This window comes from Oncorhynchus nerka, linkage group LG6 (genome assembly GCF_034236695.1).
Source record: "Oncorhynchus nerka isolate Pitt River linkage group LG6, Oner_Uvic_2.0, whole genome shotgun sequence".
Lineage (NCBI taxonomy): Eukaryota > Metazoa > Chordata > Actinopteri > Salmoniformes > Salmonidae > Oncorhynchus > Oncorhynchus nerka.
Genome location: NC_088401.1, coordinates 84,692,719 through 84,718,887, shown reverse-complemented (window position 1 = coordinate 84,718,887; position 26,169 = coordinate 84,692,719). Strand labels below are relative to the sequence as shown.

Below are 26,169 nucleotides of genomic sequence, written 5' to 3'. Positions count from 1 at the left end.
GTACCTAGTTGTTTGAAAAGTTCAGATGTGCTGCTTTGGACAAAGATTTAAGAATATGTTGTAGATTTTCATTTGACCTACACAAGTAAGCTACAGTTAGTTCCTCTGTTAAATTATCATTGGTTAGATGTTCAATGTTTTCTTGCAAAAACATCATTAAGCTTCAACATGTAGGCCGATGTATAAATCCTTTACTTTTGCATAATTACGTCTCAAATCTTAGATAACTTAAACCCAATAGCAGTGGGTCTTGAAGCTCTTAACAACATGAGCTGTTGTTGCGAGTGGTCAATGTGTGCTAAATAGTTAATTATATATTCTTGTTACTCTCCATGTAGATTGCAATACCTTTGAGTAAGAACAACGGACAGGGAGTCAACATGGCGTTTAGTGTAAACAGAAGGTTTATTGCAAATGGACATTTTACCTGTTTCATGGACACAATACAGCAACAATAACCAACGTTTATCAAAACAAAAACACACGCTAACAAGAGTTCTCTCTGTGAACGATGTACACATGGTCCAGGTTGCTTGGTTTCGTTTGGAGTAGGAATGAGACAAAGTCTTTGGTAGTTAGAAAACACAAATGTCCATTGTGGAACTGTGGTATTCCTCTTCTGGAAATAGGCACTATAGTCATGCCATTGATTCAAGTTGAGGTTGGCATCTGAACACACAGAACATGTCTGCTAGGTCAGGATCGCATTCACAGCCTTTAGAGAAAAAATCAGCTGCTCAAATTCATCTCCAGCCCACTACTCTGAACATGTTAGTAAAATGTACAGAGCTAGGCATACTGGGTAGTAGATACTTCCATCCCCATAATAAATCATTTAACTGAACAGTTACAATGCTCTTATTAACAAGTATTCCATTTTGTTCAGAATCACAAAACAAACGTGAAATAGCAGGATTTTCCCCAAAAAGCAGCACACCCCAACTGCAAAGAATACAAGTAATGATGTTCTGAATCATGATTATGGTAATCAGTTATCACCAGCGAGGTTGAGATAGAGAAGCAACAGGCCTCTCTGTCCCAGCAACAGTCCAGCATCTCCTATCACCAGAGAGGTTGAGAAAGAGAAGCAACAAGACTCTATCTCTCAGCAACAGTCCAGGATCTCCTAGATCCTCCTTCTCCTCTACTCGTTCAACTGGAGCTCCGGTTTGGTTTCCTAAAGACACGTTGCTTCTTCTTAAAGAATATTGACAGAGAATATCAGTAGATGGTGTCAGGTGGAAACAGTCACAAGATGGTTGAGATATTTTCTAACTACTCAGAGCTTGTACTATCAGCAGTTAGAAGAACTCCACATGGATTTCAGGTAGCAGGTAGCCTAGTGGTTAGAGCGTTAGGCCAGTAACTGGGAGGTTGCTGGATCAAATCCCCGAGCTGACAAGGTAAAAAATCTGTCGTTCTGCTCCTGAACAAGGGAGCTAACCCACTGTTCCCCGATAGGCTGTCATTGTAAATAAGAATTTGTTCTTAACTGACTTGCCTAGTTAAATGGGGGTGGGGGGGATCTAGTGGAGACTGGAGGGCCATCTGTCTTGAGAAAAGATTTCCTTTTTCCTTGGCTGGACCAGGAGAGGTATGGAGAGGCATCCCCAGGATCAGATCCCCGGGCCAGCCCCGTCTCTTAGCCCTCTCCCCCCTCTGTAGCAGGGGGGATAGAGAATGGCTGAAGGGTTGGCCCTCCTGGCCCCAGAAGGCAGGATCCTCACCTCTGTCCCAATGCAAGCGTTCTCCGGCTGGCTACATGTGAGCCCTCTCGTTTAGCGCTTTTGTCTAAAGAGAAAGAGTCTAGATGTCGTAGGACGGGCTTATCTTAGCGTATAGCTTCAGCCTATAGCCGCTAGTTAGAGCGTCTTTTCGTGTGCTTTTCATCAATTGTGTGTTTCATCATCTGTTACAGACAGCTTCACTGAAGTTGGCGGCGACGATCAGTTTACAATTGGAGGTCCAAGGCAGAGCCACCTATACAGCAGAGCCAGCGCTGATGTGGCAGGACTGGTCAGGGTTATGGAGTCCCATCTGGGCCTGCTGCTGGGCCTGCTGCTGGTACTGGTTGTCCAGCCGCAGGGGGACCAGAGCGTCTGAGTCGGACGGAACCCGTTCGCGGAAGCTCTCCATCTGTTCTGGACTGGCCAGGTTCTTCAGAAGGCTGTTCTCGCGTTCTAGCTGGTTGTTCTTCTCAGCCAGCTCTCTGATCTGCTCCTTGAGGATCTCCACTTCCTCCCTGACTGCATACATCAGGTGGTTCTTCACCAGATCCTAAGATAGGAGAGAAGGAATGAGATCTACAGTTAGAGACGCCTGTTTAGAGAGAGAGAGAGTCCGTGCAACTCATACAAACCGACCACTAATCTATCCATGTAAGGTGACTCATAGATTAAGCTTAACCTACCGTGCCTTACAAACACTTGTAGTAACATGTAGAAAACTTGTAGTAAGTTGTAGAAAACATGTAGTAACAGGTAGTAACATGTAGTAACATGTAGTAAGTTGTAGAAAACATGTAGTAACATGTAGTATCAGGTAGTAACATGTAGTAACAGGTAGTAACATGTAGTAAGTCGTAGTAACATGTAGTAACTTGAAGTAACATGTAGTAACTTGAAGTAAATTGTATTAACATGTAGTAAGTTGTAGTAACATGTAGTAAGTTGTAGTAACATGTAGTAACTTGTAGTAACATGTAGTAACTTGTAGTAACATGTAGTAACATGTAGTAACATGTACTAACATGTACTAACATGTAGTAACTTGAAGTAACATGTAGTAACTTGTAGTAACATGTAGTAACATGTAGTAACAGGTAGTAACATGTATTAACATGTAGTAACAGGTAGTAACATGTAGTAACATGTAGTAACTTGAAGTAACACGTAGTAACTTGTAGTAACATGTAGTAACTTGAAGTAACATGTAGTAACAGGCCATGTGGTTACAGAGACTTGTACCCATATGACCAGGATTAAGGTTTAAAAGCTGAGATGTAAACTAAATAGATAATATAGTCTTGACTGCTGTTGTGCACATCTATAGTTTCCTCCCTGTCTGACTCAGAATGTAACAGACAGAACATAGTCCCATGCCACATCACACGTATTGAACATGCAGTACTGTAGCCACTCAAAGCTGCAGGCACGCACATACAGACTACCATGCTTCTGCGGTACTACAAGTATACTAGTACTAGACTGAAGCCTAGTCTACTATGATTATCAACATACAGAAAATGATGACTATGGGCAAAGTGCATGAATGTGGTGGGATATGGAATAGCGTTACTGGGCTACTATGAGTGATGATATGAACGATAAAGTGTATAATCCTGTCGCTGATATACATACCATTGCCTGTTCTATCTTGTTGTCAATGGCAACAACGCTAGCACCCGAGGCACTGTGGAGGAGAGAAGAAGAGAAGCCATAAGTCAACATATCGAATCAGAGCATTGGATCAGAAGGAACAAACTGGGGTCCTAGTAAGTACCGGCAGGTTATGATGTTCTCCTACAGATGCTGGCACCAGGATAACTTCTTTTGAGTCTTTTGAGATTCAATTGCCACGTAATGCCATCATCACAAATGTTTACTTAATTTGTGTTTAGGCTAAACCTATTTGAGATTGGGCATGTGTATGAAAAACCAGCATGCCCGCCTACCACTGTCCTACAATTCAGGCTTCTTTTTTGTTGTTGCAACCAAGCTAGATACATTGTTGCGCGCTGCAAACTATGACATTAAATTGATTACATTGTATCGATATTGTTTCAAGATACTCCACTTTTATGCGTTTGAAAATGCACCCGAAGGAGACACGCGGCGGGTTGGAGTCAAATTGCATTACTCAAAGTCTGCACAGCAGAAGAGATTTATAATACGGTATTTACAATTGTATCATAACAGATACCAGCATAACCATACTTTGCTTAATCTATTTGTAAAGGAAGAAACATGACTATGTCGAATTATAACAATTTAGATGAAATATTTGAATGAAATATATAACGCACAAATGACACATCAATAACACACAAAATCCAGAGCGGGTTTTTCTATTTACCTGTTGTCAAGTTTTACAGACACCACATCTCCTCCTACTAACGAGGAGAAGAAGGAGATGCTGAAGTTATGCAACTGATAGACAGCAACCTCCATTGGTGTTTTGAAGATCTCCGTACTCAAATTTAGCAGCAGACTCGTTTGGATAATACTTCTCGCCACGTTTGCGATTGGTTGAGTAGATAAATCTACCTATCTAGATACAATTCTAGGTTACTGTATTCAGCTTAAATCACTCGACTGACTCGATTCGGTTGCTTCTGTGGTGAATTGAGTTGAGTATAGTGCAGTAGGTTAATGCCAGTGATGTGAGCCACGTTATGTTTCAGCGAATGTGTCTATTTCTGCAACCGGCGGCGCTTATAACCGAACTGTGTCCTGACGTCATCTGACGCGGGGGATAATTTATGCAAATACGCCTTATGGCATGATTTCCCCTCTGCCCCCTTATTGAACTCATACAAACACAATAAGCGCCCAGTTGACACGGAGCGGAGACCCAAACCGTTTACACCCTGAAGCAAACAGGCAACAACAACAAAAAACGGCATAAAAAAAGTGTGTGCTTGTGGGTTTTTCCCCGCGCATTTCTTTTGAGTGAACGGGTTTTGGTTGCATGACATGTCATATGCAGACTAGGAATTACTGTTGGTTTGGTTGTTTTCGTTGTTGTTTTGCATCAGCTGATAATATTTTTTAAGGAAATGCTACAACGGAATTGTGTAGAATTATTATCGGCCTAGTTCATCTATTATATTGCTCTTTTTCATTAAATTATTAATTTGTCAGGGACCACGTGCAACAGTGAAGCGAGATTATGAAACAGATCTGGATGTATTGAATGCATTAATAATGCATGCATTATTGGTTTATAACAGGATGTCTACATAATGTTTATAGTTTTGAGTCGGTGTTATCTGCAGGTGCAATAGTAGAAGACATTGCAGTATGTTGCAAACAGACATTTTGGGGAAGCCCTTTCTCCTTAATAAGGGTACTTTTCCACCCACTGCAAGGCTCTGGTCATTTTCCTTCCTCTCCTCTAGAGCTCTGCTGCCACCTGCTGGCGAGAGTTGAAATTTCACTTCTTAAGAAATAACATTTTACAGGCGTCGTATCTTTGGAGAACTCATAACTAGTCTACTTGGTGAGCATTTAGGATTTTGATGCACGTAATTTAAAAAATATTATAATTAATTTCTAATATGTAATGTGGTTTTGTTGTCCTATAATAGACTCTCACTATCAGGCAAGAGTTTCAGCATAAGGACATCTTATAGGGGTCAATACTGTCATCCATAGATAACCCTACCTAGTTACAAGCACCATCACAGCTGCCTTGTTGCTATGTGCAGTCACTGTATAGCAACACAGTTATAACTTGAACACCTCCGACACCCCTTTCGTGTCGCTATTTTAGTAAGTTGTACCGTACTCCATTTTGTGAGGAAAAAATTCATTATTCTTTAACCCATCGGATCCAATTAGCAAGGTGAGACTCCAGTTTGGTCTGGACATGAACCAGATCTCACAGAGCCTTGTTGAATGTATTAGTATCAATAGTACTTGTCACTGGTGATTTTACACTGTGCTGTGGAGCTGCCAGGCAGGGCTGTAGCAAGTGGCTAGACTGCGACCCAGATGGCACCCTATTCCCCATTTAGTGCACTACTTTGGACCTGGGGCCCATAGGGTAGTGCACTACTTTGGACCTGGGGCCCATAGGGTAGTGCACTACTTTGGACCTGGGGCCCATAGGGTAGTGCACTACTTTGGACCTGGGGCCCATAGAGTAGTGCATAGGGAGTAAAGTGCCAGTTGGGAAGAGTATTACACCTATTGTCTCTGGTTGGAAAATCTCTGGGTGTTAGTCACAGTGGTCATGGCTTAGTACTTTTCAAAAAAAGTGTATTGTACTGTTTCCTATCTAAATACTGGGGGGGAGAGAGAGAGAGAGAGAGGGGACATGGAGAAAGAGAGAGAGAGAGAGAGAGAGAGAGAGAGAGAGAGAGAGAGAGAGAGAGAGACAGAGAGAGAGAGACAGAGAGAGACAGACAGAGAGTGAGAGAGAGAGACAGGGACAGAGAGAGAGAGACAGACAGAGACAGACAGAGAGAGAGAGAGACAGACAGAGACAGACAGACAGAGAGAGAGAGAGAGAGACAGGGGAGAGAGAGAGAGAGAGAGAGGGAGAAAGATAGAGAGAGAGAGAGACAGAAGTACCACTAACCATTACAATGTAAACAAAGTACTGGTATTTGAACAACAATGTTTGGCCATGTTATATTAACCCGAGTCCTCCTACTGTTTATTTTCTCCTCAGCCATACTACCCTCAGTCCTCTTATCGTTTATATGCTACAAGGGAAACTGTCAGCCAGTGTCCATTGAGCTAAGTGTTCTCCAGCCTAAAGGGTCCAGCAGGATATATGACTCATTACAGTCCCGCAAATGGAACCATATTCCCCCCATAATGCACTATTTATGACCAGGGCACAAAGCACTCTGGTCATAAATAGAGAACTTTACAGGGAAAAGGGTGCCATTTGGTACACACCCTGGATCTATGAGTCATGATACAACCAATTAGGCGTTGAACCAGACTTTCCATCAGATGTCCTGGTCTGAGAGCCAAACAAAACACATTCTAACAGATTTACTCTCTCTGTATCTCTCATCTGGATCCCCATGGTGACCTCCTGAGGCACATGGCTTTGGATCTCCATGGTGACCTCCAGAGGCCCAAGGCTTTGGATCCACATGGTGAACTACAGAGGCCCAAGGCTTTGGATCTCCATGGTGACCTCCAGAGGCCCAAGGCTTTGGATCCACATGGTGAACTCCAGAGGCCCAAGGCTTTGGATCTCCATGGTGACCTCCAGAGGCCCAAGGCTTTGGATCCACATGGTGAACTCCAGAGGCCCAAGGCTTTGGATCCCCATGGTGACCTCCAGAGGCCCAAGGCTTTGGATCCACATGGTGACCTCCTTAGGCACATGGCTTTGGATCCCCATGGTGACCTCCAGAGGCCCAAGGCTTTGGATCCCCATTGTGACCTCCAGAGGCCCAAGGCTTTGGATCCCCATGGTGACCTCCAGAGGCACAAGGCTTTGCGACCCCCATGGTGACCTCCAGAGGCCCAAGGCTTTGCGACACCCATGGTGACCTCCAGAGGCCCAAGGCTTTGGATCCCCATGGTGACCCCCAGAGGCCCAAGTCTTTGGATCCCCATGGTGACCTCCAGAGGCCCAAGGCTTTGGATCCCCATGGTGACCTCCAGAGGCCCAAGGCTTTGACATTGTACTTCCCTAATTACTACACTACTTTTTCCCAGCACAGGGCTTTGTTCAAAAGTAGTGCACTGTTATATTTAGGATGTAGTCTACAGTATGTATTCACCTCTGTAGCCCAGAGGGAATTAGGAGTTTTACATTATGTGCATAATAGACAGACAGACCATTCAATAGACAGACAGACCATTCAATAGACAGACAGACCATTCAATAGACAGACAGACCATTCAATAGACAGACAGACCATTCAATAGACAGACAGACCATTCAATAGACAGACAGACCATTCAATAGACAGACAGACCATTCAATAGACAGACAGACCATTCAATAGACAGACAGACCTATTCCCAGGTCAATTGACTGACAACACATCCTTATTTACAACAGCGTTCTTGGGAATAGTTACAGGGGAGAGGAGGGGGGATGAATGAGCCAATTGGAAGCTGGGGATGATTAGGTGGCCATGATGGTATGAGGGCCAGATTGGGAATTTAGCCAGGACACCGGGGTTAACACCCCTACTCTTACCATAAGTGCCATGAGATCTTTAGTGACCACAGAGTCAGGACACCCGTTTAACATTCCGTCCGAAAGATGGCACCCTACACCGGGCAATGTCCCCAATCACTGCCCTGGGGCATTGGGATATTATACTTTATTTTAGGCCAGAGGAAAGAGTGCCTCCTACTGGTCCTCCAACACCACTTCCAGCAGCACCTTGTCTCCCATCCAGGGGCCGACCAGAACCAACCCTGCTTAGCTTCAGGGGCCAGCCATTAGTGGGATACAGGGTGGTATGCTGCTGACGCTAAGCCTCTACGATGCAGAGAATAGCAGTGGGATGCAGGGTGGTATGTTGCTGACGCTAAGCCTCTACGATGCAGAGAATAGCAGTGGGATGCAGAGAAGCCTCTACGATGCAGAATAGCAGTGGGATGCAGGGTGGTATGCTGCTGACGCTAAGCCTCTACGATGCAGAGAATAGCAGTGGGATGCAGGGTGGTATGCTGCTGACGCTAATGCCAGTGGGATGCTACGATGCAGAGAATAGCAGTGGGATGCAGGGTGGTATGCTGCTGACGCTAAGCCTCTACGATGCAGAGAATAGCAGTGGGATGCAGGGTGGTATGCTGCTGACGCTAAGCCTCTACGATGCAGAGAATAGCAGTGGGATGCAGGGTGGTATGCTGCTGACGCTAAGCCTCTAGCAGTGGGGATGCAGAGAATAGCAGTGGGATGCAGGGTGGTATGCTGCTGACGCTAAGCCTCTACGATGCAGAGAATAGCAGTGGGATGCAGGGTGGTATGCTGCTGACGCTAAGCCTCTACGATGCAGAGAATAGCAGTGGGATGCAGGGTGGTATGCTGCTGACGCTAAGCCTCTACGATGCAGAGAATAGCAGTGGGATGCAGGGTGGTATGCTGCTGACGCTAAGCCTCTACGATGCAGAGAATAGCAGTGGGATGCAGGGTGGTATGCTGCTGCTGACAGAGAATAGCAGTGGGATGCAGGGTGGTATGCTGCTGACGCTAAGCCTCTACGATGCAGAGAATAGCAGTGGGATGCAGGGTGGCATGCTGCTGACGCTAAGCCTCTACGATGCAGAGAATAGCAGTGGGATGCAGGGTGGCATGCTGCTGACGCTAAGCCTCTACGATGCAGAGAATAGCAGTGGGATGCAGGGTGGCATGCTGCTGACGCTAAGCACGATGCAGAGAATAGCAGTGGGATGCAGGGTGGCATGCTGCTGACGCTAAGCCTCTACGATGCAGAGAATAGCAGTGGGATGCAGGGTGGCATGCTGCTGACGCTAAGCCTCTACGATGCAGAGAATAGCAGTGGGATGCAGGGTGGTATGCTGCTGACGCTAAGCCTCTACGATGCAGAGAATAGCAGTGGGATGCAGGGTGGTATGCTGCTGACGCTAAGCCTCTACGATGCAGAGAATAGCAGTGGGATGCAGGGTGGTATGCTGCTGACGCTAAGCCTCTACGATGCAGAGAATAGCAGTGGGATGCAGGGTGGTATGCTGCTGACGCTAAGCCTCTACGATGCAGAGAATAGCAGTGGGATGCAGGGTGGTATGCTGCTGACGCTAAGCCTCTACGATGCAGAGAATAGCAGTGGGATGCAGGGTGGTATGCTGCTGACGCTAAGCCTCTACGATGCAGAGAATAGCAGTGGGATGCAGGGTGGTATGCTGCTGACGCTAAGCCTCTACGATGCAGAGAATAGCAGTGGGATGCAGGGTGGTATGCTGCTGACGCTAAGCCTCTACGATGCAGAGAATAGCAGTGGGATGCAGGGTGGTATGCTGCTAACGCTAAGCCTCTACGATGCAGAGAATAGCAGTGGGATGCAGGGTGGTATGCTGCTGACGCTAAGCCTCTACGATGCAGAGAATAGCATAAATGCATGGACTGACAAGTGGGAGTGAGACATACAATGAAAACCAAATCACAAGCCATCAGTTTGTCACTCAGAGAAGAGGGGAGATGTCTCTGACAGACTCTTCTTCTCTGTAAACACAATGCGTGGTCTTCACCCATAGACAATGGACCCACTGTGCTACTGGCAGCAAAACAAGGGTCTAAGAAAGAATGATAATGACAGTTGTTCCCTTATCAAACAGAACGATTCAGTATTTTATATACAGACGTAAGTATTTTACTACAATATACATCCAGACTTCCAGACCAATTTGATTAAATGTTACAGAGTATAACTTCCCCAGTGTTTATTAACCTGTTACAAATCAACCAAATGTCAACCTGCCCTACTATTCCTGCCTGTCCCTGTACCTCCTCAACAAACCAACCAATCACCTTTCTCTTGACAACGTAATGACAACATTCAACCATCCACACACATGTTCCCGAACACCCTCCGACCACGTTCTGAAAACGCTCCGAACACACGCATAACGTGCTCCGACCACCACTTACCGCCGATACCCCCTCTGGGACAGACTAGGTGAGTAGGGGGGTTGGTAGTGGTAGTTCATGGCTCTCGCAACGCTGCTCAGACGTCTCTGTGTCTGCAGTGGGGCTGGGACGGCAGCAGGCGGCTCGGCTAGTCGCTGGAGGGTTTGCTGGGCTGGCCCAGGGGATGGGAGAGGTGGTCTGCTTCTGGCCTGGCTAGGGAGTGGGACAACGCAGGGACGCGACCAACAGGCTCCCATTCCAACGACCAACAAACGAATGAGAGGATAGTGGAGAGATGCTTTCACTGTTCTGTTATTCACTGTTGTTTCTGTTTCTTCAGCGATCTCTCTCTCTCTCTCTCAAAACACAAAGAGAAAAACTGACGAGGATACCTTTGGAGGTGGGCCAAGGCCTACGCACAACGCAGCACATAGTGGCATTCATCATGTGATTTTCCAAGGCCGTATTAGGCCCATTCCATCGGCAACCATTGTCACTCAACAGCTGTCCATGCACAGAATATGAACCTCATTCACAAACGAGGGGGGAAATTCTTTAAATTGAAACATTTCTCAATTGATTACTGATGGAATCATTCCGGAATCTCGTCCATAATAAGACACCAGTCTTCCATTGTTCTGTAACATGGAACACGAAGCCAACCTCTTATCGTCTTACCTACGGTACGTTCTTGTGTCAAAACAAATGAGTCAATCCAGTTAATTTGGCAGTCTTTTGTACCTGGGCAAAATGCTAACATAAATATTGAGAGATACATAGTTTACTGTAGACCTGTTACAGTCGTTGTTCACATTTAAAACAAGTTGAAGCAGGATATCATGTTGAAAACAAAAGGCATCACATTACATAAGGTTTGAAGATGAAACGTGTCAGTATTAGTCCATAGAGTAGCTGTAGAAACCGCTGACTGAGCTGTTGCAAGTCAACAAGACTTTCATTTCATACCTAGTGTCACGCCCTGACCTTTATAGTTCTCTTTGTTTTCTTTATTATGTTGGTTAGGTCAGGGTGTGACAAGGGGTGGTTTGTTGTGTTTTCCCCCTGTCTAGGGTTTTTGTATGTTTATGAGGTCGTTCACTAGTCTAGGTGTTTTATATGTCTATGGTTGCCTAGATAGGTTCTCAATTAGAGGCAGCTGTTTATCGTTGTCTCTGATTGGGAACCATATTTAGGCAGCCATATTCCTTGGATAATTTGTGGGTGATTGTCTATGTATTAGTTGTCTGTGTCTGCACTTATTCTGTATAGCGTCACGTTTTTGTAAGTTTGTTGAAGTGTTTCTTCGTTTCATTAAAATAGAAGATGAATTCACATCCCGCTGCGCCCTGGTCTCATCGCTCTAACGAACCTGACACCGAGCTAGATAGAGATTTGACACATCACTCTGAATGATGATGATCCCACATTGTGACACAATGCAGACTAATTAAACAGACATACATACAGATATGTCCTGACATGGTGGGAACACAGGGACAGATCAATGGTAACACCCTGAAACCAGCCAATCTCATCTCCCTGTTAAATCCTTCTCTCTGTCGCTGGTCCGTCAATACGGCTGGGAACAGTCCCTGTCATTTCTCCTCTAAACTCTACGAATGTATGCCAAATGGCACCCTATTCTCTATACTGTATAGTGCACTTCTTTTGACCAGAGTCCTATGGAAGATGTCCAAAAGTAGTGACACTATATAGAGAATAGGGAGCCATTTGGGAAGCATAAACCACTGTCAACTCCCTGGTCAATTCTACCAGGACGTCAGGGCAGAACACTGGAGGTCTGGGCAGCTCAATGACAGCTGATCTCGTTCCCTTTGTAGAACTCATGGAATTAGAATCAATTCCGAATTAGAATAGAATGAGAAGTCGTTTCTACGATGAGTTCTAGAGCCCTTCTCAGAGACTGGGCCATAATGAGGAGTATTAGTTGATAAGAGAGAGAGGCATTAAACACGAAGAGACTGTCACCACCAGAGGGAGTCTGATTACCAACTAGGACATACAGCATCTTTCATGGGAGTGGACCCATCCTGATATCTGTAGACGTTAGTAGATATTATCTAATAGATAACCTTTCTAAGAACTGGGAAACATCGAGGCCATTCAAATTCCATGGTTCACTTGGGCAGATGGCCAGGTGTAGCCTACTCAACGCGGCCACACAAGGTGATTCTTCATCTGCTTGCCAAAGTGGCAACCTATTCCCTATATAGTGCACTACTTTTGACCAAGGCCTATAGGTCTCTGGTGAAAAATAGAGCACTATGTAGGGAATAGGGTGCCACTTGGCCTGCAGGTCACGTGTCTGATGACCTATATGCGACTAACTAACATGTATATTGTGCTGCTGGAGGCCCAGAGATCAATGAGCCTTACAGAAAAAACACATCTATTATTCTGTTTCTGTTGCGCCCACGCCACTCTTTTACTGTCATGTCATTATATAGTCAGGTCTCCTCTGCAGCTTTCGTCTCCTCACACCATCCATGTGTTAACCTGTTATCTGGTGCCATTGAAGAGACGCTTATATAAGTCGGCTAGTTGAATAATTACAACACAGACAGGCACCGTGCAGTGTTTTCACTAGCAGAATGGGGCTATGTTGGACCCCCCGTGGTCTGTACCTGAGTGAGTTAGGAGTGAGTGTTCCAGAACATTAGACGAGACAGTGAGCCGTTCTGGTTAGTGAAACATCTTTGCTAACAACGCCCAAGTCGCTCTTTTACAAGAGACACAGTCTAGGTGGTGTCTGGTTACACAGCAACCTCAACAAGCCACCCAGTCCACATTATAGATGCCCTGCCACAGCCTCCACCGTTCACATGGAAACACATGCAACAGGCCAAGTGTAGTGTGTCATGTTGCCATTCTGCTGATTTGTGAATTCAATGATCAGTTCAACACTAGCAGAAAGGGACACCTTGTTGACACGCACAAGCATGTATGCTCAGACACACACACACACACACACACACACACACACACACACACACAACCACCCCACTACCCCCCTGCAAACACACACAAACACCCCTATGAGACAGTATTTACAAACATGGTCCCCCAGTATTGATAACTAACATGGTCCCTATACAGTATTGATAACTAACATGGTCCCTATGAGACAGTATTGATAACTAACATGGTCCCTATGAGACACTAACATGGTGAGACAGTATTGATAACTAACATGGTCCCTATGAGACAGTATTGATAACTAACATGGTCCCTATGAGACAGTATTGATAACTAACATGGTCCCTATGAGACAGTATTGATAACTAACATGGTCCCTATGAGACAGTATTGATAACTAACATGGTCCCTATGAGACAGTATTGATAACTAACATGGTCCCTATGAGACAGTATTGATAACTAACATGGTCCCTATGAGACAGTATTGATAACTAACATGGTCCCTATGAGACAGTATTGATAACTAACATGGTCCCTATGAGACTGTATTGATAACTAACATGGTCCCTATGAGACTGTATTGATAACTAACATAGTTCGTGCCCTATGAGATAATAAGGTATTTACATGTGTTGTCTTTCAAATGGCAAATTTCAGTCATTTGGTTGAGTTGTTTTGCTTGTCTTTTAAATACAACATCTACCACTGGGAATGAATTACGACTTTATCTTCCTAGTTTGTTTTCTAAATTAAAAAAGATAAACATTGGAATCACTCTCCTCTACATGTACAGTGGAGTCACTCTCCTATTCATGGACAGTGGAGTCACTCTCCTCTACATTGACAGTGGAGTCACTCTCCTATACATGGACAGTGGAGTCACTCTCCTCTACATTGACAGTGGAGTCACTCTCCTAAACATGGACAGTGGAGTCACTCTCCTAAACATTGACAGTGGAGTCACTCTCCTAAACATTGACAGTGGAGTCACTCTCCTATTCATGGACAGTGGAGTCACTCTCCTCTACATTGACAGTGGAGTCACTCTCCTCTACATTGACAGTGGAGTCACTCTCCTCTACATTGACAGTGGAGTCACTCTCCTATACATGGACAGTGGAGTCACTCTCCTAAACATTGACAGTGGAGTCACTCTCCTAAACATTGACAGTGGAGTCACTCTCCTCTACATTGACAGTGGAGTCACTCTCCTATTCATTGACAGTGGAGTCACTCTCCTATACATTGACAGTGGAGTCACTCTCCTAAACATTGACAGTGGAGTCACTCTCCTCTACATTGACAGCGGAGTCACTCTCCTGTACATTGACAGCGGAGTCACTCTCCTCTACATTGACAGCGGAGTCACTCTCCTAAACATTGACAGTGGAGTCACTCTCCTAAACATTGACAGTGGAGTCACTCTCCTAAACATTGACAGTGGAGTCACTCTCCTAAACATTGACAGTGGAGTCACTCTCCTAAACATTGACAGTGGAGTCACTCTCCTAAACATTGACAGTGGAGTCACTCTCCTCTACATTGACAGTGGAGTCACTCTCCTATTCATTGACAGTGGAGTCACTCTCCTATACATGGACAGTGGAGTCACTCTCCTCTACATTTACAGTGGAGTCACTCTCCTAAACATTGACAGTGGAGTCACTCTCCTCTACATTGACAGTGGAGTCACTCTCCTCTACATTGACAGTGGAGTCACTCTCCTAAACATTGACAGTGGAGTCACTCTCCTAAACATTGACAGTGGAGTCACTCTCCTCTACATTGACTGTGGAGTCACTCTCCTAAACATGGACAGTGGAGTCACTCTCCTAAACATTGACAATGGAGTCACTCTCCTCTACATTGACAGTGGAGTCACTCTCCTCTACATTGACAGTGGAGTCACTCTCCTAAACATTGACAGCAGTGTCGTGCAAAGCATGACAACTGGATCTGAAAACATGAAAAGCTGAAATGTAATGGCCTTCAGCCTTCCTCCTCAGGATGCGTCTTCGTGGTGTTCTGAATGAGTTGAGTCATGTACCAGAACAACAAGGTTTACAGAGGTCAAAGACACCCGTTTGTGTTTGTCTGTTCACACACAGTACAGATTTACCTCAGATGTGGACGCCTTCTCTGAACACGAGGCTTCACAAGTGCTGACATCATAGTGAGTGGTACAAAGTGTGCTAAGACCATCAAGACCTGTCTCTCTACCGGTCCCTCTCTACTCTATACTGGTCCCTCTCTACTCTATACCGGTCCCTCTCTACTCTATACTGGTCCCTCTCTACTCTATACCGGTCCCTCTCTACTCTATACCGGTCCCTCTCTACTCTATACTGGTCCCTCTCTACTCTATACCGGTCCCTCTCTACTCTATACCGGTCCCTCTCTACTCTATACTGGTCCCTCTCTACTCTATACCGGTCCCTCTCTACTCTATACCGGTCCCTCTCTACTCTATACCGGTCCCTCTCTACTCTATACCGGTCCCTCTCTACTCTATACTGGTCCCTCTCTACTCTATACCGGTCCCTCTCTACTCTATACTGGCTCTTTGTTGCATTTGTTTTCAGAGTTGGTGTATATTTTGTAAAGTACACTGCAACGTTATAACAATCAATGAGCCACCTCTGTTTCATTAATTTGGAGAAAAAACGAACACCCTACTCCACCAGACCCCAGTAGCCTGCAGATGTGAGGTTGTGCCCGCTCTCCTTCCATCCTACCCTCTAGTAGGGTGTCTCTCTTAACAGCTGTGACCTGTGACCTGTGACTGTCCTTTACAGCTCTACACCCCCAGTTGTAACTGTCCATTACAGCTCTACACCCCCAGCCTGTAGTAATACAGGCCCATATTTTCTAGTTCTATAGAACCGCTTCTTCATTCCAGACAGAGGCTGCTCTGGGCCATAGGGGAATCGGATATAACTATGAACATTGTTGTTCACATTGCATGTGAGTACAGTAACGTAAGGGTCTCAGAGAAAGGCATTGTTCAGCATGTGCAGTACCCACAGCCTGCATGGAAACCAACCCAGTGGAGCACTGAAGACAGAGGATGTCTGGCCGTGTCCTAAATGGTATCCTTTTTTAAATGTATTCATTTTTTATTTCACCTTTATGTAGCCAGGTAGGGCAGTTTAGAACAAGTTCTCATTTACAACTGCAACCTGGCCAAGAGCAAAGCAGTGCGACACAAACAACACAGAGTTATACATGGGATTAACAAACGTACAGTCAATAGCACAATAGAAAAGTCTATATACAGTGTGTGCAAATGGAGGTAAGATAAGGGAGGTAAGGCAATAAATAGGCCGTAGTGGTGAAGTAATTACAATTTAGCAATTAAAGACTGGAGTGATAGATGTGCAAGAAAATGAATGTGCAAGTAAAGATACTGGGGTGCAAAGGAGCAAAGAAATAAATAACAATATGGGGATGAGGTAGTTGGGTGGGCTATTTACGGATGGGCTATGTACATGTGCAATGATCGGTAAGCTGCCCTGGCAGCTGATGCTTAAAGTTAGTGAGAGAGATATAAATCTCCAGCTTCAGTGATTTTTCAATTCGTTCCAGTCATTGGCAGCAGAGAACTGGAAGGAAAAGTGGCCAAAGCAGGAGTTGGCTTTGGGGGTGACCAGTGAAATACACCTGCTGGAGCGCCTGCTACGGGTGGGTGCTGCTACGGTGGCCAGTGAGCTGAGATAAGGTGGGGCTTTACCTAGCAAAGACTTATAGATGACCTGGAGCCAGTGGGTTTGGCGACAAATATGAAGCGAGGGCCAGCCAGCGAGAGCATACAGGTCGCAGTGGTGGGTAGTGTATGGGGCCTTGGTGACAGAATGGATGGCACTGTGATAGACCGCATCCAATTTGTTGAGTAGAGTGTTGGAGGCTATTTTGTAAATGACATCACCGAAGTCAAGGATCGGTAGGATAGTCCGTTTTACAAGGGTATGTTTGGCAGCATGAGTGAAGGATGCTTTGTTGCGAAATAGGAAGCTGATTCTAGATTTAATTTTGGATTGGAGATGCTTAATGTGAGATGCTTAAGAGCAGTTGGAGGCCAAGGAAGGAGAGTTGTATGGATTTGAAGCTCGTCTGGAGGTTTGTTAACACAGTTTCCAAAGAATGGCCAGAAATATACAGAAGGATGTCGGCTGCGTAGAGGTGGATCAGAGAATCACCACATGCAAAAGCGACATCATTGACGTATACAGAGAAGAGACTCGGCCCGAGAATTGAACCCTGTGGCACCCCCCCATAGAGACTGCCGGAGATCCGGACAACAGGCCCTCCGATTTGACACACTAAACTCTATCAGAGAAGTAGATGGTGAACCAGGCGAGGCAGTCATTTGAGAAACCAAGGCTGTTGAGTCTGCCGATAAGAATGCAGTGATTGACAGAGTCGAAAGCGTTGGCCAGGTCGATGAATATCGCTGCACAGTATTGTCTTTCATTGATGACAGTTATGATGGTTATGAAGGTACTGTGGGATTCGAATGTGTAGTTGCCTGTCAGTACTCTTGTATCATAGCTTCACGGTTGTTTTGTATAGTTTGTTCAGTTTATTCTTCATTAAAAGAAGTATGTGTTCTTATCACTCTGCGCCTTGCTCTCCTCGTTATGACGAACGTGACAGTTGCTGTGGGGGAGGGGGGGGGGTGCAGAGTTGTTGACCGGGGTAGCCAGGTGGAAAGCATGACCAGCCATAGAGAACTGCTTAATGAAATGAAATTCTCGGTGGTGACAGTGTTTCCTAGCCTCAGTGCAGTGGGTAGCTTGGAGGAAGTGCTCTTATTCTCCATAGACTTTACAGTGTTCCAGAACTTTTTGGAATTTGTGCTGCAGGATTCAAATTTCTGTTTGAAAAAGCCTTTGCTTTCCTAACTGACTGTGTATATTGTTTCCTAACTCCCTGAATAGTTGCATATTGCGGCGGCTATTCAATGCTAATGCAGTATGCCATAGGATGTTTTTGTGCTGGTCAAGGGCAGCGACTTTTTTTCGTTGTTGAGGTCACCATCCATTGAAATTGCTGTCTATGGAAAAATCAAAAGGAAATCCTCCCAGATTGCAGTTCCTATGGCTTCCACTAGATGTCAACAGTCTTTAGAAAGGGTTTCAGGCTTGATTTTTGACACATTTCCTAGAATTTGTAGTTTTTTTAGGTGGCTCTCATTTTAAATGTATTCTTGTGGCGCGCGTGGATGAGGGCGTGGATGAAGGCGTGGATGAGGGCGTGGATGAGGGCGTGGATGAGGGCGTGGATGAGGGTGAACACTTCGTTATTTATCTCCGGTAATGAACATACTATTCTCCGTCTTAAATTTGATAATTTATTTACATATCAGGGTACCTGAGTATCGATTAGAAACGTTGTTTGACTTGTTTGGACGAAGTTTATTGGTAACTTTTGGCAATTCCTTTGTATGCATTTTGAACAAGGGGAACAGGTGGATTACTGAATCAAGCCAACTAAACTGACCTTTTTGGGATGTAAAAAAGGATTTTATCGAACAAAACAACCATTTGTTATGTAGCAGAGACCATTGGGCAAACAGAGGAAGATCTTCAAAGGTAAGTGATTTATTTTATCGCTATTTTTGACTTTTGTGACTCCTCTGCTGGTTTGGTAAATGTTTTTTCGCATGGTATGCTTTCGCCGTACAGTATTTCTGAAATATGACAAAGCAGCTGGATTAACAAGAAGTTAAACTTTTAAAACAATGTAAGACACTTGTATTTTCATGAATGTTTAATATTACGATTTTTGTATTTTGAATTTCGCGCTCTGCAATTTCACCGGATGTCGTCGAGGTGTGCCGCTAGCGGGACGTCTAGCCCAAAGAGGTTTTAAGCAGATCCCAGTTTAGGTCCCAGTACAAACTTTGAAGATAAATTGGGGGCAATTATTTCACATATGATGTCCAGGGCACAGCTGGGGGCTGAGGGGGGTCTATAACAAGTGGAAACAGTGAGATGACAGAACTCTGCAGTCTATCTCTGTAGCAGATTGCAACTCCACCCCCTTCGGCAGTTCTATCTTCGTGGAAGTTGTTGTAGTAGGGGATGGAAATTTCAGAATTTTTGGTGGCTTTCCTACGCCAGGATTCAGACATGGCTAGGACATCAGGGTTGGCGGAGTGTGCTAAAGCAGTGAGTAAAACAAACTTAGGGAGGAGGCTTCTGATGTTAACAAGCATGAAACCAAGGCTTTTACGGTTACAGAAGTCAACAAATGATAGCGCCTGGGGAATAGGAGTGGAACTGGGGCTTTGGGGCCTGGGTTAACCTGTACATCACCAGAGGAACAGAGGAGGAGTAGGATAAGGGTACTTCTAATGGCTATAAGAACTGGTTGTCTAGGGTGAGGCGGGTTGCAGGAAAGAATATTTCGTTTGTAGATAGAAAGTGAGATTAAGATATATACGAAAAAGACCGCCTATTTACATGGGATAAGACAAAGACAGATATACACGTCCTACTGCAGCGCCGTCTTGGATTCTACCACTATTCCCTATTTAGTGCACTACCTTGGACCAAAGCCCCATAGGCACTGGTCAAAAGTAGTGCACTGTATAGGGAATAGGGTATCATTTGAGACGCATCCAGTCACAACTGTTCCAGATGTGCCTGATTCCTCCATGTGCTGTGGAAGTGGTTCCGTTAACCATACTAACTCATTAATAATGTATTGTTTTCTACAGAGAACCCCAAATCTGTCTGTGTGTGTTATTCACGGCCGGCTGGTCACAGCTAGGCCGGAGACGATCAATGCTTCCAATTACACAACAGGCTCCCATAACGATGGGGGGTGTGTGTGTGTGTGTGTGTGTGTGTGTGTGTGTGTGTGTGTGTGTGATGGGGGAATAATAGAGCAAAGCGAGGACTCTGTCACGGAAGGCTTATATTCCAAGTCCATCTGCAGTGGGGAGGGGAGTGGGGTGCAGGGCAGTGTCGAAAAAGAGAGGCACTACACACACACACACATAAGCACACTCACTTCCTCGCCCCAATTTACTGCCTGACTGCCACAGATCCACTTCCTCCTAACACGGCACAGGCTGATGAAACATATAAATGGACTTTACATAAGGCTCTGCAGTGCTTTAAGTCTCACTGACGACTGACTGTGTCAGCTCTGCCACTCTCTCTTTTCAGCTAATATCTATGTCATCTGTGAAAGAGGGCTCTGTCCTCACCAACTGTGAAAGAGGCCTCTGTCCTCACCAACTGTGAAAGAGGCCTCTGTCCTCACCAACTGTGGCAGAGGCATCTGTCCTCACCAGCTGTGAAAGAGGCCTCTGTATTCACCAACTGTGACAGAGGCCTCTGTCCTCACCAACTGTGAAAGAGGCCTCTGTCCTCACCAACTGTGGCAGAGGCATCTGTCCTCACCAGCTGTGAAAGAGGCCTCTGTCTTCACCAACTGTGACAGAGGCCTCTGTCCTCACCAACTGTGAAAGAGGCCTCTGTCCTCACCAACTGTGAAAGAGGCCTCTGTCCTCACCAACTGTGAAAGAGGCCTCCGTCCTCACCAACTGTGACAGAGGCATCTGTCCTCACCAACTGTGGCAGAGGCATCTGTCCTCACCAACTGTGGCAGAGGCATCTGTCCTCACCAACTGTGGCAGAGGCATCTGTCCTCACCAACTGTGGCAGACTGGGAAACACTCTATTTAAATGTAGCCATGAGGCATCAAGTCACCACTAACAACTGTTCAAGAGTGGAGAGTTCTCCTTTACTTTACAGTACAGTCTCACATTCTCCTTTACTTTACAGTACAGTCTCACATTCTCCTTTACTGTACAGCCTCACATTCTCCTTTACCTTACAGTACAGTCTCTCATTCTCCTTTACTTTACAGTTCAGTCTCACATTCTCCTTTACTGTACAGTCTCACATTCTCCTTTACTTTACTGTACAGTCTCACATTCTCCTTTACTGTACAGTCTCACATTCTCCTTTACTGTACAGTCTCACATTCTCCTTTACAGTACAGTCTCACATTCTCCTTTACTGTACAGTCTCACATTCTCCTTTACTTTACAGTACAGTCTCACATTCTCCTTTACTGTACAGTCTCACATTCTCCTTTACTTTACTGTACAGTCTCACATTCTCCTTTACTTTACTGTACAGTCTCACATTCTCCTTTACTGTACAGTCTCACATTCTCCTTTACTGTACAGTCTCACATTCTCCTTTACAGTACAGTCTCACATTCTCCTTTACTGTACAGTCTCACATTCTCCTTTACAGTACAGTCTCACATTCTCCTTTACTTTACAGTACAGTCTCACATTCTCCTTTACTTTACAGTACAGTCTCACATTCTCCTTTACAGTACAGTCTCACATTCTACTTTACTGTACAGTCTCACATTCTCCTTTACTTTACAGTCTCACATTCTCCTTTACTGTAGTCTCACATTCTCCTTTACTGTAGTCTCACATTCTCCTTTACTGTACAGTCTCACATTCTCCTTTACTTTACAGTACAGTCTCACATTCTCCTTTACTTTACAGTACAGTCTCACATTCTCATTTACTTTACAGTGCAGTCTCACATTCTCCTTCACAGTACAGTCTCACATTCTCATTTGCTTTACAGTACAGTCTCACATTCCCCTTTACTTTACGGTCTCACATTCCCCTTTACTTGACAGTACAGTCTCACATTCTCCTTTACTTTACAGTCTCACATTCTCCTTTACAGTAGTCTCACATTCTCCTTTACAGTACAGTCTCACATTCCCATTTACTTTACTGTACAGTCTCACATTCCCCTTTACTTTACAGTACAGTCTCACATTCTCCTTTACATTACAGTCTCACATTCTCCTTTACAGTACAGTCTCACATTCCCATTTACTTTACTGTACAGTCTCACATTCCCCTTTACTTTACAGTACAGTCTCACATTCTCCTTTACATTACAGTCTCACATTCTCCTTTACAGTACAGTCTCACATTCCCATTTACTTTACAGTACAGTCTCACATTCTCCTTTACATTACAGTCTCACATTCTCCTTTACAGTACAGTCTCACATTCTCCTTTACTTTACTGTGCAGTCTCACATTCTCCTTCACAGTACAGTCTCACATTCTCCTTTACATTACAGTCTGACATTCTCCTTTACTGTACAGTCTCACATTCTCCTTTACTTTACAGTACAGTCTCTCATTCTCCTTTACTTTACAGTACAGTCTCTCATTCTCCTTTACTTTACAGTACAGTCTCACATTCTCCTTTACTGTACAGTCTCACATTCTCCTTTACTTTACTGTACAGTCTCACATTCTCCTTTACTGTACAGTCTCACATTCTCCTTTACAGTACAGTCTCACATTCTCCTTTACTGTACAGTCTCACATTCTCCTTTACAGTACAGTCTCACATTCTCCTTTACTGTACAGTCTCACATTCTCCTTTACTTTACAGTACAGTCTCTCATTCTCCTTTACTTTACAGTACAGTCTCACATTCTCCTTTACTGTACAGTCTCACATTCTCCTTTACTTTACTGTACAGTCTCACATTCTCCTTTACTTTACTGTACAGTCTCACATTCTCCTTTAAAGTAAAGTCTCACATTCTCCTTTACAGTACAGTCTCACATTCTCCTTTACTGTACAGTCTCACATTCTCCTTTACTGTACAGTGTCACATTCTCCTTTACTTTACAGTACAGTCTCACATTCTCCTTTACAGTACAGTCTCACATTCTCCTTTACTTTACTGTACAGTCTCACATTCTCCTTTACAGTACAGTCTCACATTCTCCTTTACTGTACAGTCTCACATTCTCCTTTACAGTACAGTCTCACATTCTCCTTTACTGTACAGTCTCACATTCTCCTTTACTTTACTGTACAGTCTCACATTCTCCTTTACTGTACAGTCTCACATTCTCCTTTACTGTACAGTCCTACATTCTCCTTTACTGTACAGTCTCACATTCTCATTTACTTTACAGTACAGTCTCTCATTCTCCTTTACTTTACAGTACAGTCTCACATTCTCCTTTACTGTACAGTCTCACATTCTCCTTTACTTTACTGTACAGTCTCACATTCTCCTTTACTTTACTGTACAGTCTCACATTCTACTTTACAGTACAGTCTCACATTCACCTTTACAGTACAGTCTCACATTCTCCTTTACTGTACAGTCTCACATTCTCCTTTACTGTACAGTGTCACATTCTCCTTTACTTTACAGTACAGTCTCACATTCTCCTTTACAGTACAGTCTCACATTCTCCTTTACTGTACAGTCTCACATTCTCCTTTACTTTACTGTACAGTCTCACATTCTCCTTTACTTTAAAGTCTCACATTCTCCTTTACTGTAGTCTCACATTCTCCTTTACTGTACAGTCTCACACTCTCCTTTACTTTACTGTACAGTCTCACATTCTCCTTTACTTTACAGTACAGTCTCACATTCTCCTTTACTTTACAGTCTCACATTCTACTTTACTGTACAGTCTCACATTCTCATTTACTTTACAGTACAGTCTCACATTATCCTTTACTTTACTGTACAGTCTCACATTCTCCTTTACTTTACAGTACAGTCTCACATTCTCCTTTACTTTACAGTCTCACATTCTACTTTACTGTACAGTCTCACATTCTCCTTTACTTTACAGTACAGTCTCTCATTCTCCTTTACTTTACAGTACAGTCTCTCATTCTCCTTTACTTTACTTTACAGTCTCACATTCTACTTTACAGTACAGTCTCACATTCTCCTTTACTTTACTGTACAGTCTCACATTCTCCTTTACTTTACTGTACAGTCTCACATTCTCCTTTACAGTACAGTCTCACATTCTCCTTTACAGTACAGTCTCACATTCTCCTTTACAGTACAGTCTCACATTCTCCTTTACTTTACTGTACAGTCTCACATTCTCCTTTACTGTACAGTCTCACATTCTCCTTTACAGTACAGTCTCACATTCTCCTTTACAGTACAGTCTCACATTCTCCTTTACTGTACAGTCTCACATTCTCCTTTACTTTACTGTACAGTCTCACATTCTCCTTTACTTTAAAGTCTCACATTCTCCTTTACTGTAGTCTCACATTCTCCTTTACTGTACAGTCTCACACTCTCCTTTACTTTACTGTACAGTCTCACATTCTCCTTTACTTTACAGTACAGTCTCACATTCTCCTTTACTTTACAGTCTCACATTCTACTTTACTGTACAGTCTCACATTCTCCTTTACTTTACAGTACAGTCTCTCATTCTCATTTACTTTACAGTACAGTCTCACATTATCCTTTACTTTACTGTACAGTCTCACATTCTCCTTTACTTTACAGTACAGTCTCACATTCTCCTTTACTTTACAGTCTCACATTCTACTTTACTGTACAGTCTCACATTCTCCTTTACTTTACAGTACAGTCTCTCATTCTCCTTTACTTTACAGTACAGTCTCTCATTCTCCTTTACTTTACTTTACAGTCTCACATTCTACTTTACAGTACAGTCTCACATTCTCCTTTACTTTACTGTACAGTCTCACATTCTCCTTTACTTTACTGTACAGTCTCACATTCTCCTTTACAGTACAGTCTCACATTCTCCTTTACAGTACAGTCTCACATTCTCCTTTACAGTACAGTCTCACATTCTCCTTTACTTTACTGTACAGTCTCACATTCTCCTTTACTGTACAGTCTCACATTCTCCTTTACAGTACAGTCTCACATTCTCCTTTACAGTACAGTCTCACATTCTCCTTTACTGTACAGTCTCACATTCTCCTTTACTGTACAGTCTCACATTCTCCTTTACTGTACAGTGTCACATTCTCCTTTACTTTACAGTACAGTCTCACATTCTCCTTTACAGTACAGTCTCACATTCTCCTTTACTTTACTGTACAGTCTCACATTCTCCTTTACTTTACAGTACAGTCTCACATTCTCCTTTACTTTACAGTCTCACATTCTACTTTACTGTACAGTCTCACATTCTCCTTTACTTTACAGTACAGTCTCACTTTCTCCTTTACAGTACAGTCTCACATTCTCCTTTACTTTACAGTGCAGTCTCACATTCTCCTTTACTTTACTGTGCAGTCTCACATTCTCCTTCACAGTACAGTCTCACATTCTCCTTTGCTTTACAGTACAGTCTCACATTCCCCTTTACTTTACGGTCTCACATTCCCCTTTACTTGACAGTACAGTCTCACATTCTCCTTTACAGTACAGTCTCACATTCTCCTTTACAGTACAGTCTCACATTCTCCTTTACTTTACTGTACAGTCTCACATTCCCCTTTACTTTACAGTACAGTCTCACATTCTCCTTTACATTACAGTCTCACATTCTCCTTTACTTGACAGTACAGTCTCACATTCTCCTTTACTTTACAGTCTCACATTCTCCTTTACTTTACTGTACAGTCTCACAATCTCCTTTACTTTACAGTACAGTCTCACATTCTCCTTTACTTTACAGTACAGTCTCACATTCTCCTTTACTTTACAGTACAGTCTCACATTCCCCTTTACAGTACAGTCTCACATTCTCCTTTACAGTACAGTCTCACATTCTCCTTTACAGTACAGTCTCACATTCTCCTTTACATTACAGTCTCACATTCTCCTTTACAGTACAGTCTCACATTCCCCTTTACTTTACTTTACAGTCTCACAATAAATTGGCCTCAAACACTGCTGCCACGTCATGTAAAGCCATTACTGTAAGAGCTTGACGGGGAGTTAGGCTGTTTGGGAGTTTACAGGAACCATGACTCTCCTTTCCTGAGTTCAGAGCCCCTCTGATGCACTCCTCGTTCCTCAATAAGGTTTCAATTGTACGGTGCTTCAGGTAAACAATAAGGTCTAAATTGCATGGGGCTTCAGGTAAACCATATTGTCAAAATTGT

General features: G+C 44.0%; 1 protein-coding gene across 1 annotated transcript in view; it reads right to left on the bottom strand.

The window, feature by feature from the left end:
* Positions 1-381: 381 nt before the first annotated feature.
* LOC115122603 (uncharacterized) overlaps positions 382-26,169 on the bottom strand; it is a 70,887-nt gene continuing 45,099 nt past the window's right edge. The window contains exons 2-3 of the mRNA XM_029651821.2: positions 3,360-3,411; positions 382-2,277 (exon numbers count right to left, since the gene is read on the bottom strand). Of these exons, the coding sequence (XP_029507681.1) occupies positions 1,981-2,277; positions 3,360-3,411 (349 nt within the window). The 3' untranslated portion in view covers positions 382-1,980. The remainder of the gene's footprint in view (positions 2,278-3,359; positions 3,412-26,169) is intronic.